Source organism: Salvelinus fontinalis, chromosome 17, assembly GCF_029448725.1.
Source record: "Salvelinus fontinalis isolate EN_2023a chromosome 17, ASM2944872v1, whole genome shotgun sequence".
Taxonomy (NCBI): domain Eukaryota; kingdom Metazoa; phylum Chordata; class Actinopteri; order Salmoniformes; family Salmonidae; genus Salvelinus; species Salvelinus fontinalis.
This window is the reverse complement of record NC_074681.1, coordinates 24104890-24119712: the sequence shown is the minus strand read 5'-3', so window position 1 is coordinate 24119712 and position 14823 is coordinate 24104890. Positions and strand designations below refer to the sequence as shown.

The following is a 14823-nucleotide window of genomic DNA, read 5'->3' as shown; positions in this document are numbered from 1 at the left end:
CAGATAATAGCTCAACACAATTAATGAGAGCAATAGAGGCTCAGTATAAACCACCTACTATAGAAGCCAGGCGTTGTGGTTCTGTAACGGGGATGTTTATGTTGGGTGGTTTCCATCCTCAGTGGGTCGTGCCAGATAGATCTGCGATCCGATAGATCCCCCACAGGCTGCATGTTTGTTGTTCTGCTTTGTTTTAAATCCAGATGCGTGTACTCTCGCTCTGCCTCCTTTCCTCTCTTCTCCCTTCCTTCTCTCTCCACCCCTCCTCTCTCCTCCTTTCCTCTCTTCTCCCTTCCTTCTCTCTCATCCTTTCTGCTCTTCTCCCTTCCTTCTCTCTCCACCCCTCCTCTCTCCTCCTTTCCTCTCTTCTCCCTTCCTTCTCTCTCTACCCCCTCTCTCCTCCTTTCCTCTCTTCTCCCTTCCTTCTCTCTCTACCCCCCCTCTCTCCTCCTTTCCTCTCTTCTCCCTTCCTTCTCTCTCCACCCCCTCTCTCCTCCTTTCCTCTCTTCTCCCTTCCTTCTCTCTCCACCCCTCCTCTCTCCTCCTTTCCGCTCTTCTCCCTTCCTTCTCTCTCTACCCCCTCTCTCCTCATTTCCTCTCTTCTCCCTTCCTTCTCTCTCTACCCCTCTCCCTCTACCCCCTCTCTCTCCTCATTTCCTCTCTTCTCCCTCCTTTCCTCTCTTTATATCTTCCTATGTCACAGTGCTGTGAGGGACTCGAGTGGCCGCTCTGATGTGCGTGATGCCATGGACGCCATTAAGGCCTACAAGAACATCACAGATGCAGTCAACGCTGCAGAGAAGGCAGCCAAGGAGGCCAAGGATGCAGCTGACAAGGCCCTAAAGGTCAGTTCACAGTCCAGCCACTAGACCCTTATCACAGAGATAATGAATCCTCAGCACCTCAACTTTTAGCTGATGTGGCTTTGGTTTACCTTCTGTTTTAACAATATTCTTAAACTTCTGTTATTATTTTGCAATATAGGATGTGAAGAAAGAGGACCTGACAAAGAGAGCTAAGAATCTGAAAGACAGCGGGAACGACCTACTGAGGGAAGCAGGGGATGCAGAACAAGATCTCAAAGGTATGTTGCTATAAGTTGTAATAGAGTTTTTAGAGTTGGCAGGGAGCCAACCAAATATATGTGGCTTAAACTACTTCGAACTAAACTCTGCTTTGACTCCACAGAGGCCTCTGATCACCTCACAGCCCAGAAGAAACACCTGAAGGACGCAGAGAAGAAGAAGAAAGCATTGGAGAAGGACCTCATGGACGCTCAGGCAGAGCTGAACAACATCATGAGAGGTAAACCGGCTCAGATAGTAGGAGGAAGTCTGATAGATCAGCTCAAATTATAGAGAATTACTGATCAATGGAGGAATACACCCCTCTCCTCCTTCCCTCATTCCCTCTCTTCTCTCCTCCCGACAGATGACATAGGAGACATGTTGGACGAGGCGAAGAGCAAGGCAGCGTCAGCCAATGATACGGCTAGCACCACCATGGAAAGACTGAATGCCATCAGAGAGGAAGTGGATAAGATCAACGTCATGCCCTCCGACTCCAACCTCAGCAGCGTCATGGATGATGTGAACAAGTCAGGTGAGGGATCACTCCACTAACATACGTCTGCATAGGATGGAGGGAATATACACCCGTAGACAGGGCTTCCTTGTAAAAAGAGATGTATATCCTGTATCAATGGGACTCACCTGGAAAATAAAGGTTGAATTAATACTACTTGTCTTATTTGCTGATATTACCATGCATGTACAGTACTGTATGTACAGCGATGTTTGTCCACTCTTTGCCTGTTTTGTGTGTTTTGTACAGGTGTAAAATGGTTAAAAGGTCTAACTACACTCTCTCTCTTTCTCTCTCCCTGTCTCTCTCTCTATATATATCTCCCTCTCCCCCTTCCATCTCTCCCCATCCACAGTGAAGAATCTGTTGAACACAATCCCGTCTCTGCAGGATAAGATCTCAGAGGTGGAAGAGCTCAGCTCTCAGCTGTCCCCCGTCACCAACATCTCAGAGAACATCAAGAGGATCAAGGAGCTGATTGAGCAGTCTAGAGACGCAGCCAACAGGGTAAGAATGGAACACACACACACCCACACCCACACACACCCTGGGTCCACACCCCACCAGATATTGCCCATTGTGTATTACCTATTCCCCTTCCACTGGCCATACAGTATACCAGGGGTGTCAAACTCATTCCACGGAGGGCCTTGTGTATGCAGGTTTTTGGTCTTTCCTTTCAATAAAGCCCTAGACAACCAGGTGTGGGGAGTTCCTAACTAATTAGTGATGTTAATTCATCAATCAAGTATAAGGGAGGAGCGAAAACCCGCAGACACTCGGCCCCCCGTGGAATGAGTTTGACACCTGTGCAGTATACAGTTGAAAGGATTGCAGGTCTAGGTCTTGACAGAGCCCTTTGGTGAATATGTACCATCATTTGTTGGACAGTTGTTATTCCCATAAAGGAAAAAAATGATTTAACTTTACACTGCTGATCCCTTTAACCAAGTACAACCTCTCTCCTCATCTCCTCCCCCTGTCTCTCCAGATTGTGGTCCCTATGAAATTCAGTGGTGAGGGCCATGTGGAGATGCGTCCCCCCAGGGACATGGAGGACCTGAAGGCGTACACTGCCCTGTCCCTGTCCTTGCAGAGACCAGTGAACCCCGACATCGGCAGAGGGGATGGAACACGCAGACGCAGACAGGACAGCACCACCACAGACAAGGGAGACATGTTCGTACTGTACCTCGGCAATAAAGACGTGAGTGGACTGGACAGCACTTGGGTTGCAAAGGGAGGGTATATTATCTAAAACTTTCAAAGTTTACAAGTAAACCACCAGAATGTTGGTATCTTTCAAGGATTTTATGTAATCTATCACAAGACATCTGGTGGTCCTTTTGGGTATTTCAGATTATCACAGGTGTCTGTAATTATCTCTGGCCCTCTGTGTGGGATTATCATATGAAAATATACAAAATAATAATTTAAAATCATTTTAAAATAGAATTACAATGCTGTAAAATATTATCCTAAATATAAACCATTAACTTAGTGAATACCATTGGTGTTTAATATGAGTGTTTCAGCATGAAATATTATATATATATATATTTTTAAACTTTGATTTATTTGACTATGTCAATATGTATTTGAAGTCAATGTTTGGTCCTCAAACTGGTGGCAGTTGTGAAAAAATAAATAGTTGGAATAGTTTTTTCATTCATTCTGCTATTTTCTCTTGGACCATATGGTCCATCTAATAGAAACTCATTGACAGTGTGGACACATGCCTTTTTTCAAGGTTGTTCAAGTATATATTATACCAAAGTTACGATAGATTGCCATAGATTTTCAGTTAATTACCAGAATTACTGAAGGTTCTGGTAACTTTGGTAAATTACCAGCAGCTTTGTTGCCCTAGACAAGACACAACCTGGCCCTTGTAGTCCCTTGTTCTCCTAGTGAAAAAAACTGGATGGTATAGATTTGGCAATTTGCTTTATGGTCATAAAACTCTCTCTGGCACATCAGTCGCCATCCTCCTAATATATTTGAGTCATTTAGCAGACACTCTTCTCATTCTTTTTCATACTGCTCCCGCGTGGGAACCCTGGTGTTGCACCGTGCTCTACCGACTGAGCCACACTGGATCCTGTTATATAGGATCATTTGTATACTTCTCTATTGAAATAATGGCACCGTATACATTTGACAGTTTGCTTGTTGTTGGAAATGCTCCCACTGACGGTCCTCACCTCTCTTTTCCACAGTCATCTAAAGACTACATCGGCATGGCCCTGAGGAAGAATGTGCTGTTCTGTGTGTACAAGCTGAGCGGAGAAGAGTATGAGATCAAGACAGACTACATCACTAGGTCTCCCTCTGAGCCTGCATTCTTTGACAAGGTGGACCTACACAGGTAAAACCATACCTTTGTCCGTCTCAAGTCTTAGGAATTGGAAATGTTATTTGAGTCAGTAACTCTGCTCTAACGTTGACCTTTTTTACAATCTCTTAGAATTTACCAAGACGCACAGGTGATCCTCACCAAACTGTTCACATCTAATGACCCAGACCCTCCTCAGACCAGCAGTAAGCAGGGAGAGCTGACCAGGAACCTTCTAAACCTGAACCATAGTGACGTGGTCTTCTATGTCGGGGGCTATCCCTCCAACTTCACTGTAAGCACCCCAAAACATTGACTGGAAATTAACATTTCAGTTCCTAGGTGACATTACTATTCCTGATTATTGAAACATTCTCAGTCTTATTATACCTGAATATGCTTTGCTTCTATAGCCTCCAGCCTCCCTCAACTACCCAAACTATAAAGGATGCATCGAGCTGTCCAGCTTCAACGACAGATTCATCAGTCTGTACAACTTTAAGAAGGCTGTCAAGATCAACCTGGAGACTCCATGCAAGAGGTTGGTTTAGAGCTACTGAAAGCCTAATGAGTTATTGACGGGAGATAATGCTTCTGGATCAGAGGACAACAAAGACTTAAGGTCCCATACTCAAAATGCCTTAGAGTCCTTGTTATACAGTCAATCTAACCTGTCAGTCACTTGACTGCTCAGCGTCTTAAGTGGTTAGACTCTTTACACTGGACGTGTACCCTTTTCACAGTGTGACATGCTCCTATTCATTTCAATGAAACCTGGGCTGTAGCAGCACGGCTCCGTGAGAGGCTGGCACTGCTCAGCGTAAAATTAGGCTGCAGTTCTATTTTCGCGCCTGAGAACACTTGATGAAGTGGCTCGTGCTCTGCTCGCGCACATCCAGTGTAGCATCTAAAAACGTATAGTTTTCCTCACACCCCAGGTAGTTATGAGTGTTTACATCTTCTAACCTTAACCCTATTCTGATTGAATCCCCCTGTGCCCAGGTATATGCAGCCAGTGGTGTTTGACTACTTCGAGGGGACTGGCTATGCCAAGGTGTCCACCCAAGGTGTCATGGCGTCCACCCTCCTCCTGACCCAGACCATCTCCACTCGCTCAGAGAATGGGCTTCTCCTCTACATTGGAAATGAGGTAGGCTACTTATTCTTTCTACCGGGAAACATTTGGTGTGGTAAAGTTGATGACACTTGAATAGCTGTTGATATTCTGTACTGTTGTCAGTCTGTCCACTGGCTGTGTTTAACATTGCTTGTTTTCTTCTTTTCGTAGTACAATTACTACAGTGTGACGTTTGAGAGAGGCTACGTTGTCATCCACAGTAACCTGCTCAGAGAACCAGCACGAAGCACCACCAAAGTCTTCCCGGTGGTGAGGCAGTTGGCGCTAGATGGGTGGAATAATTTGTCTGTTTGATCTTATTGATATTTGGTTAATTGTAGAATTTGCATTGTTTTGCTTAAATGGTTCCCCCTGATTTTTCCTTCTCTTTAGGATGCAGATTCGGCAGAAGTGTTGATCATCATGGAGTCTAAAGGAAGCCAAGAGATGAAGATCCGTGTAGCAGGAAATGAGGTGGTCAAGACTAATGTCCAGTACACCCCTGGAGACTACACAGACTACTACATCGGTGGCCTACCACAAGCCCTGAGAGAAAGGTGAGTGCTTTTCATCCACTTACTAGGAACATTATTATTATGTTTGGCCCATGTTTGGTATTCCATTTTGATGATCAAACTCTGCCCATGTTACATGGATGTTGAGTAAGTTTTAAATCGTTATTGGTAGTACACGGTTTCCCTAACCCTACACCATACCAGAGGAGTCTAAATAAAATGGTGTTTTGTGTGTTCTCGCTCACAGACACCACATCACCGCCCAGCCACTGAAGGGCTGCATGAAGAACGTCAAGCTCAACAGCAAGTACCCCACCTTCCAGGAAAAAGTGGGCATCAGCCGGGGCTGTCCCAAGGACTTCCTGGTAAGTCTTCACCTTTCACTAAAGTTTTCAAAGGTGGTCAACACAGTAAGTCAGTGTTTCGGGTCAATTTGAATTGAAGGTAGCTAATTCAGGAAGTCATTTGTCTGTCATTTGTCTGATTTGAATTTAAACTTCAAAAATGTTAAAACCTTTGAAATAAATAGATTTTACTTTTAAGTTTATTGATAAGTCATTGAAAATCGACTGCCTTTTTTCAATTATTGAATTGTCACATAAAATCAATATCATGGAATTATATTTTAATTCATATTTACTTACTGGAAACTGTAACTGATACTGTCAGGAAGCCATTTCTGTGTGCCAGTACCGTGCATTTTGATGCTACCAAGATGCTGTAACTGACTCCAGTCCACTGTTAGTAACAGCATGATAATGTCTCTGTGTTCCAGGCATCTCGTAAAGCAGAGTTCAACGTGGGCAGTTCTCTGTCAGCTACTCTTGAAGGCTTCAGCCTGGCCAATGATACCACAGTCTCACTGGGATTCAAGAGCTCTGAGAAAGAGGGTCTTCTACTGCAGAACACCGAGTCGGTTAGTAGACAACAACACCTCTTTTTCTCTGTCTCTCCCTTTATCTCCCTCCCTCTTCCTTGCTTTAACAGTTTAGCTTTAGGATACAGCAAATGTAAGTGGACTGACTTTGAAATAATCGTTATCCCCACCTGGTCTCCGACAGAGCATTGGTGCCATCGAACTTGCCTTGGTTGACGGCTACGTGGTTCTGACATTCAAAGACGAAGTTTGGAAATCTTTGAAATCAAGCAAGCGGTACCAGGATGGCAAATGGCATTACCTGACTGCCACCAGGAGAGTGTCTCCTCAAAGGTAGAACATCAAACAGTCAAGATAGATCGATAGAAGTTTATGAAACCCACATGTTCTGAAACAAAAGGGAAATGTTAAATGTATCCAGTTCCATGATGGATTGGTGAAGATTGAGACTTACTATATGATTGTTGTGACAGTACCGTACACACTCGCTATACCGATTGGGAACCACTGACACATATACTGTAAGTACCATATATGTGAATGCACGTCCCGTGTTGCCCTACAGTATCGAGCTCCGGATAGATGAGGATGATTTGGGAGGGCAGATAACCTCAGGTTCCTTCAGTTCAAACCCAGACTCTGTGTTCCTGGGGAAAGACACCTTCAAAGGCTGCATCTCCAACCTCTACCTGAGAAGGTAAACTCACAGCACTGTGTATTATTACAATGTCTAACATTAGTAACAACACAGCAGTAGTAATAGTTGTTATATACATGTACTTATCATCATGGCTGTCGTCATAGTTTTATTTATTTAACCTTTATTGAAGCAGGGAGTCATATTGAGACCCTTATGCAAATGAACTTTGCAGAATACAAAAAATACACATCGAATATGAAATGCAAGCAATAAATAATAACATACCAAAGCATAATGTAACTAGTAGAAGTTTATTTTTGCAGGAAGGTTTCATGGTAGTTTTAATGTTGACCATTAAACATTCATAGTTCACATTTCATAGTGCACTGATGTCCTGATATTAGATACTATCCTGGTTGTATGACCTCCTCAAAGTTGCTGTGTGTGTTGTGTTGCAGGCCTGCCTCTCTGTACAGAGCAGAAGACCTGAGTCAGTTCAGCTCTACAGGAGATGTGCTGCTGGATATGTGTAGTACTGACAGACCTCCACAACTGATGCTCGACCGCAACACCTCCAGGAAGGTAAGAAAGAACCGTGAACTCAGCTAGCCACATTAACAACGATTAACTTACAATAATGATCTACCTAACTGATGACTACCTTTATTACCAAATAACTTGTGAGACCGTCAGGAAAGCGGTATGTTTTTTTGTATGTTTTGTGTTTGTCACACCAATCACAATTGTATTTATTTTTCCTTGTCCTAATGTTGGAACGAGACAATCCAAGTTTCCAATAAGTTGTTGGTGTCAGTTATCACTTCAGCATCTATCCCATGCTTTGCGTTGATGTGCTATTCACAGTGTGTTGTGCTGCTTTGTTTCCAGAGATGAAGAGAAGGACGACCTGCCAACTAATGAGGATGAATTGATATTGACATGAGAAATATGAGCATCTCACACAATGTTTGCACAAGCCCATTGCTATTGTACTTGACTGATAAAAAAAGTACTGCATGGACATCCACATCATCATGACTACTATTATTAAATACAAACTAACTATTAAAAACAATTATTTAATGAGCATTGTTTCGCTTTTGATTTGTACACTGTTCTACCTTAAGCATGTTTCATGACAATAAACCACTTTTCTGACCAGTGATTAACAAGCATCTATTAACCCACTCATTCACTATCATCATCAGTCCATCTGGTAACAACCAGCCTGATGTTAGGTCATTGCCCTGCCCTCACTCCTTTTCTGCTCTCCCTATTAACAATGACTAGGACCAATGAACTAATGAATGATCTATACGGAGATACTATCATCATAGGATATAATATCATAATATGATCATACTGTGGAATAACTGAGGGTGTATTATTGGAACATTGCACTAGGAATGAACAGTATTAGTTATGGTCTGTGAATACCTGGAATGTATACGGGAACATTACACGGCGTATTGGGTAAAGCAGTGCATCATTGTTATGCATAAGCAGTGTTAGAGTTTGTGTGTGCATCACTGCCATGCATCTCTTACTGCATGCCAGAGGAGGCTGGTGTGGGGAGGATGACTCAATAATGTCTGGAATTGAGTGAATGAAGTGGTATCAAACACATGGAAACCAGGTGTTTGATGTGTTTGAGACCATTCAATGAATTCTGTTCCAGCCATTACTATGAGCCTGTCCTCTCCATTTAAAGTGCCACCAGCCACCACTGACTGATGTATGCTCTCTCAAGCATTTTTACCTGAGCACCTTGGCCTCTGTCTATCGAAATGATTTGATCTTCTAAGTCTCCAACAATAAATCAACCACTAAGCTCACTTATCTCTTTCTTTGTGAGCACCTGTCAATCAATGTCACTCTAAACACCTCAGCTCTTTTGATTAAAATGCATTAATAGACCAACTCTTCCCAATGAAAACATGCAATGACTAACAGATTGGCACAACTGTATGCTAGGATTACAATTACCTCCATGAATAATATAATATCCATACAGTTTTGGTGGAGTATTTAAAATGGTGCCAAGCGTGAGTGTCCTATTTGGTTGTTTATAAGCTATTTCTTCATATGCATTTTTATTAATGCAAATACAGTACATGCAAGCAGATCTTATAATGATTATGTGTATTCTAAGAGCATATACATGCACACACATGTTCAGAGGCAATTATGATGAGGCCCAAAGAATGTATGCCATATCAAAAGCTACACATACTGGCTCCTGCCCTCATTCCTTCCCTCCACACCATACCTAAATCATCATGTCGTTTTTGTGGAGAAAACATGACTGGTGATACATCTCACACATCTTAGAAATGAGAAATGGGGGGGCATTCAGCAGTTGAAACAATAACAAAGGGGACTCCCCGCCCCTATTTTGGTATCAAACTGAAGGATGGGGCTGAAGAAATGTAACCACTCAAATTCATAGACAGACCTATTAATGCAAGGACTGACCATCCATGATTACAGCATTATAGTTTTAACCATGTGAGGCTATATAGTGTTTGTTTACATTTACTTTATCTAGAAAGCTTATATTTTGGGTTCTGGTGGGGTACGAGAGTTGAACTAAGCACATGAGGCATTTATTTGTTAAATTCTTTAGTAATCAGTGGGTACATATCATGAATTCATAAACAAATAAAAAATGGAAGAAGCAATTGCAGATTGCACCTTTAAATATGCATTTGAACATGTAGATATCAAATGATGAAAGAAATCAATATTGTAGAGATACAGATCGTGATTCAGGTTTCAGTAAAGAGATACTGATCATGGGGAAAGTGTGATGGAATATATGCAAGCCTATCAACAGATTACTACTCAAAGCAGCGTTCACCCCCAAATGGGAGACATCTTTAACAGTTTCTAACTCCCAGAGGCCTACAGTAGATAACAAGGAGGACGGAGGAATGAGAATGGGCTCATACATGTTTTCTGTGGAACACTGAGTCTCCTTGTTCAGTTAGTTGACCTTGTTCAGTTGCTTGACATTAAGGTTTCATATTCACCAAAGCTAAGCTCTTTATACTCCAAAATCTGTCTTTGCATTTCAGAACCACATTTCCATTGACTAAGGCAAATCCTACCCCAGTGCTTTGTTGGAGGTTAATCGCATACACATATTTAAGCCATTGTCTCTAATATTGAGTTCCCGTTTCTCTGTGCCTGTGTGTGTTCTGTATAGGATGGTGTTATTGAGGTGTCAGATGACAGTCTCTATGTGTGTGCACACCCTGCCCTGGTCGAACATGCTTACCACATTGGGGGCACTATGAGTAGCCTGAGCTATAGCCTCACTCCCCAGGCACTCCAGCCCAGGTGAGTAGACACACTCACACACGCTCACACATTCAATCTCTCTCTCTCTCTCTCTCTCTCTCTCTCTCTCTCTCTCTCTCTCTCTCTCTCTCTCTCTCTCTCTCTCTCTCTCTCTCTCTCTTTCTCTCTCTCTTTCTCTCTCTCTTTCTCTCTCTCTCTCCTTCTCCTTCTCCTTCCTGAATCCTATCTCTTTTCTCCACAAGACCTAATTTCTCCCTGGACGTGAGGACCAAGTCTGCCAAAGGCCTGTTGTTCTATGCAGCCACCAGAGGGGGGAGCTCTCACGTGGCTCTCTACCTGTCCAAGGGCAGGATCAGACTGTCAGTAGACAAGAGTAGGAAAATCTTCAACAGGGAGAAGTACAACGATGGAAAGTGGCACTCGGTCAGTGGGTTAAAATCTAAGACGATCTGCACTCAGTAATGTTGTTTCACATCATACATTCACAAACAGTTGTTTGCAGTAGTTGTTTCATGAGAGAAAACTTACCAAATCACTCTGTGGCACTATAATCAGTCAGTGACAGGGATGTACATTGATTTGTCCTCTGTGGTGACCTCACCTCTGCAGGTAACATTCAGCCTAGAGAAGAAGAAGTTCCGGTTGGTAGTGGATGGTCTCAGGGCTCAGGATGGAAAGCTGACCAGTGATGAGTCCACCTCCATGGAATTGATCTCTCCTCTTTACATGGGAAGTGTTCCTGATTCCTTGAACAAAGAACTGAAGGTAGCCAACACATATACACACACAGACACACACACGCACACACACGCACACACACACACACACACACACACACACACATACACACACACGCACACGCACACGCGCACGCACACGCACACATGGACACCAGTGGAGGTGGGAGGAGTTATAGGAGGACAAGCTCATTTTAATGGCTGGAATGGTATAAAAGGAACCGAGTCAAACGTGGTTTCCATTTGTTTGATACCATTCCATTGATTCCATTCCAGCCATTACAATTAGTCTGTCCTCCTACAGCTCCTCCCACCAGCCTCCACTGATATACACACACAGGCACACACAGACACAAACACACATACAGTATACACTCACACCCCCAAAATTGTATTGTATTTTCTCTTTACTTTCAGTGGAAGCGCCTCCCAAAGCAACGTGTGATTGGCTGTGTGCGTAACTTCAAGATGAATGGCACTCCCATGCCAGAACCAACCACCAATCATGGTGCTGGTCCCTGCTTTGACGGACAGGCACAGAGTGGGGCCTACTTCTCAGGAAGAGGGGCATATGTCATTATCAGTGAGTAGAAAACAAAATATTGAGATTGGTAATATGGTGTAGGATAATCTCCATTAACCCAGAAGTAAAATCTTGCATAATTTGGTCAGCTGCGTGATTAACTTCTGTGTTCATACGTGTTAGAGATTTAGAGTTCTGGCAACAAAGGAAGTCTCCACCCTCGCAAAAGTAAAATCTCAGCCCCCCCTCCGATTCGTGTGGGCACATGCGCCAAGCACTCGAGGCGAAGCAGTTCAAGCTCTGCCTTCGCCCAATTCTGATATGTCTAAATAACCAGTGACGAAAACCCCACAACCAGAACTACTGCAGCTCATTATCTCACACATCCCATTCAGTCCCGTCAGATTTTTCAGTCTACACGCTGAGTCTGCCCACGGGAGATTAGGTGCATGATGAAGATGAGAATCACAACAATGATGAGGCTGATGATGATGATGTCTGTTCCAGATGATTCCTTTGTGGTGGGCTCCAGCTTTGAGTTGGTGTTTGACATCCGTCCCAGGAGTCTGACTGGTGTTCTGCTCCATGCGGGGGATTCCAGCAGGCCTCGCCGTGGGCCCAACACTGGACACCACCTCAGCCTCTACATGCACAGAGGCGAGGTGAGCCTGCCCTGCACTGGGCTGTCTGGACTGGGCCAGTCACAGCCTTGAAATTGTTTCCTTGACACATGATTCCTTGAACTAGTTTGACCCCTCAAGTGCTAGATTTGACCTTTCAAGCTGACCTTTCAGACCTCTCAAGGGTTACATTTGACTTTTAAATCATTTAAAACATGATTCTAGTTCAGGCTGATTTTAGGCTGAGTTTCCTTGCAGACACTGGTGCCTGAGCAGCCATACGTCTGTTGTGCAGTGTTGTGATGCACATGTGTTTCTCCAGGTGGTGGCACGGGTGAACAATGGAGGAGGTGAATTCAACGTGTCCGTCCGGCCCAAGCAGCCCTTGTGTGACGGAATGTTCCACAGAGTTGCAGGTACAACTTTAGTTATAACATTTTTTAACGTGCCTCTATCCAACTAGCTAGCTACAAATTCATAGTAATAAGTATATTTAATATGTAATAAGTGATGCCCATGGGGAATGTGTGTGTGTGTGTGTGTGTGTGTGTGTGTGTGTGTGTGTTTCTCACTTCAGTGATCAAGAGGAACAATGTTGTGGAGATGCATGTGGACACCGAGGGTGACCACAAAATAGGACCGTCCTCCTCGTCCTCTACTCTAACCAAAGACCCTCTATATGTAGGCGGCATTCCAGGTAGGCACTCTGGAGCAGAGAACCCTGGATTTACAACTATGTCGAACTCTTTCAGACCTGTAGTCCACTGTAATGAAGCCCCTCTTGTATTTTACACAAATAATAACCTTTACATCCTATAGGATGGTGAATGATAGATCAGAGATAGAATCAAAGATATAGTCACACTGAATTTAGACTCCATCACTATTTTGCCTCTTGAATACAGTACTGTATCTGACTCTTCCTTGTGCAGAGATGTCCATGCACCTGACCCTCCCTGTCACAGGGTCCTTCGAGGGCTGCATCCAGAACATGAAGATCAACGAGGACCCGGTTTCCTTTGAGAAGCACTCTGGGGTGTTCGGTCCAGTCAACCTCAGAGAGTGTCCTGCTGAGTAGAGTCTAGTCCACGACCACATCCTGGGATGTTCACTGTCTACTGGCCGCCACGTGCAATCTAATCTAAAGACAGAGAATATGTATGTATGTATGTGTGTGTGTGTGTGTGTGTGTGTGTGTGTGTGTGTGTGTGTGTGTGTGTGTGTGTGTGTGTGTGTGTGTGTGTGTGTGTGTGTGTGTGTGTGTGTGTGTGTGTGTGTGTGTGTGTGTGTGTGTGTGTGTGTGTGTGTAGGCACTCACATTTGTGTTGATAGGTATACAAGCGGCTCAGAGATTCATGTATGTTGCTCTGTATGAGGAAACTAAAGATAAAGAGAGATGAGCTAGTCTGGAGTGTTACACTATAGTATATTTATTTTGTGATAAATGTGTTCATTATCACCATCTTGTTATTGAATATATTCTAATATTCTAATGTTGTACCATCTGGGTTAGACATGTCTGTTTCCCCCCATTAGGCTCTTCCTTTGTACTTCCTGTCCTCCTCCCCCATAGTATTGTTACGCTCGTCGTTGGAAGGAGTAGACCAAGGTGCAGCGTGGTAGGCGTACATCTTTCTTTTATTGATGACACCGAAAAAAAACCAAATACAAAACGCATAGTTCTGTAGTGCTGGAAAGCAACAGTACAAAAACAAGATCCCACACTATACAGGTGGAAAAAAGGCTGCCTAAGTATGATCCCCAATCAGAGACAACGATAGACAGCTGCCTCTGATTGGGAACCATACCAGGCCAACAAAGAAATAGAAAACATAGAACATTCTTGGGGAGGCAGGTAGGCTAGTGGTTAGTGCGTTGGACTAGTATCCAAAAGGTTGCAAGATCAAATCTCTGAGCTGACGAGGTAAAAATCTGTCTCTCTCTCTTATTGAAAATAAGAATTTGTTCTTAACTGACTTGCCTAGTTAAATAAAGGTAAAAAAGCAAGACATTTTCCCTAAATAGATTAGTCTCGAAAATGATATTCAACCGAATTCGGACCACTGAGAAATGTACACAACTACAAAACTAAATATTTCTCTTGGTTTTCTCACATACAAGTGGATATACCTCAGACTAAGCTGTGTATATAATTGTGTATAATACTTGATTACTATTTTCCATAATGAAACATTCAGTGCAAATGTATTCACTGTTGACAGTTACACCAGCTACCATTTACTTTACACTTGGCCACCCTTTATTGTACATGTATGCATTCCTACCTTTTGACCACTGATATCATTCAACATTTGTGAGTGGGTTAATCATGTCTGTCCGTCTGTCTGTCTTCATTGCCAATTTATGTCAGTTCTGAATGCTTGTAATTCTTTTGAACTTGTTGTTTAAATTTGATGTGTAACCTTTTAATAAAATACAGCAGACAGCATGCCCATATCCAATATTAAAGTGTTTTGGATATTATTCTGTACATTTTGCACATTAGTTGATATATAGAATATAGAGCATATTTCCCGCTCCCTGGTATATACACCTGCTGGAGCCAGACCGT

The 14823-nt window shown here is 43.2% G+C and overlaps 1 protein-coding gene across 2 annotated transcripts in view; it reads left to right on the top strand.

Moving 5' to 3' along the window:
• LOC129814013 (laminin subunit alpha-3-like) overlaps positions 1 to 14735 on the top strand; it is a 114097-nt gene extending 99362 nt beyond the window's left edge. For both annotated transcript variants that reach the window (XM_055866740.1, XM_055866739.1), the window contains 25 exons: positions 704 to 845; positions 985 to 1084; positions 1189 to 1305; positions 1432 to 1602; positions 1940 to 2091; positions 2576 to 2791; positions 3804 to 3952; positions 4052 to 4214; positions 4333 to 4460; positions 4922 to 5069; positions 5208 to 5306; positions 5430 to 5593; positions 5799 to 5916; positions 6327 to 6467; positions 6613 to 6761; positions 6994 to 7125; positions 7527 to 7650; positions 10277 to 10410; positions 10614 to 10794; positions 10981 to 11136; positions 11526 to 11691; positions 12139 to 12293; positions 12574 to 12667; positions 12829 to 12948; positions 13184 to 14735. In XM_055866740.1, coding sequence (XP_055722715.1) covers positions 704 to 845; positions 985 to 1084; positions 1189 to 1305; positions 1432 to 1602; positions 1940 to 2091; positions 2576 to 2791; positions 3804 to 3952; positions 4052 to 4214; positions 4333 to 4460; positions 4922 to 5069; positions 5208 to 5306; positions 5430 to 5593; positions 5799 to 5916; positions 6327 to 6467; positions 6613 to 6761; positions 6994 to 7125; positions 7527 to 7650; positions 10277 to 10410; positions 10614 to 10794; positions 10981 to 11136; positions 11526 to 11691; positions 12139 to 12293; positions 12574 to 12667; positions 12829 to 12948; positions 13184 to 13329 — 3565 coding nt within the window. In that variant the 3' untranslated portion in view covers positions 13330 to 14735. The remainder of the gene's footprint in view (positions 1 to 703; positions 846 to 984; positions 1085 to 1188; positions 1306 to 1431; positions 1603 to 1939; positions 2092 to 2575; positions 2792 to 3803; positions 3953 to 4051; positions 4215 to 4332; positions 4461 to 4921; positions 5070 to 5207; positions 5307 to 5429; positions 5594 to 5798; positions 5917 to 6326; positions 6468 to 6612; positions 6762 to 6993; positions 7126 to 7526; positions 7651 to 10276; positions 10411 to 10613; positions 10795 to 10980; positions 11137 to 11525; positions 11692 to 12138; positions 12294 to 12573; positions 12668 to 12828; positions 12949 to 13183) is intronic.
• Positions 14736 to 14823: the final 88 nt, after the last annotated feature.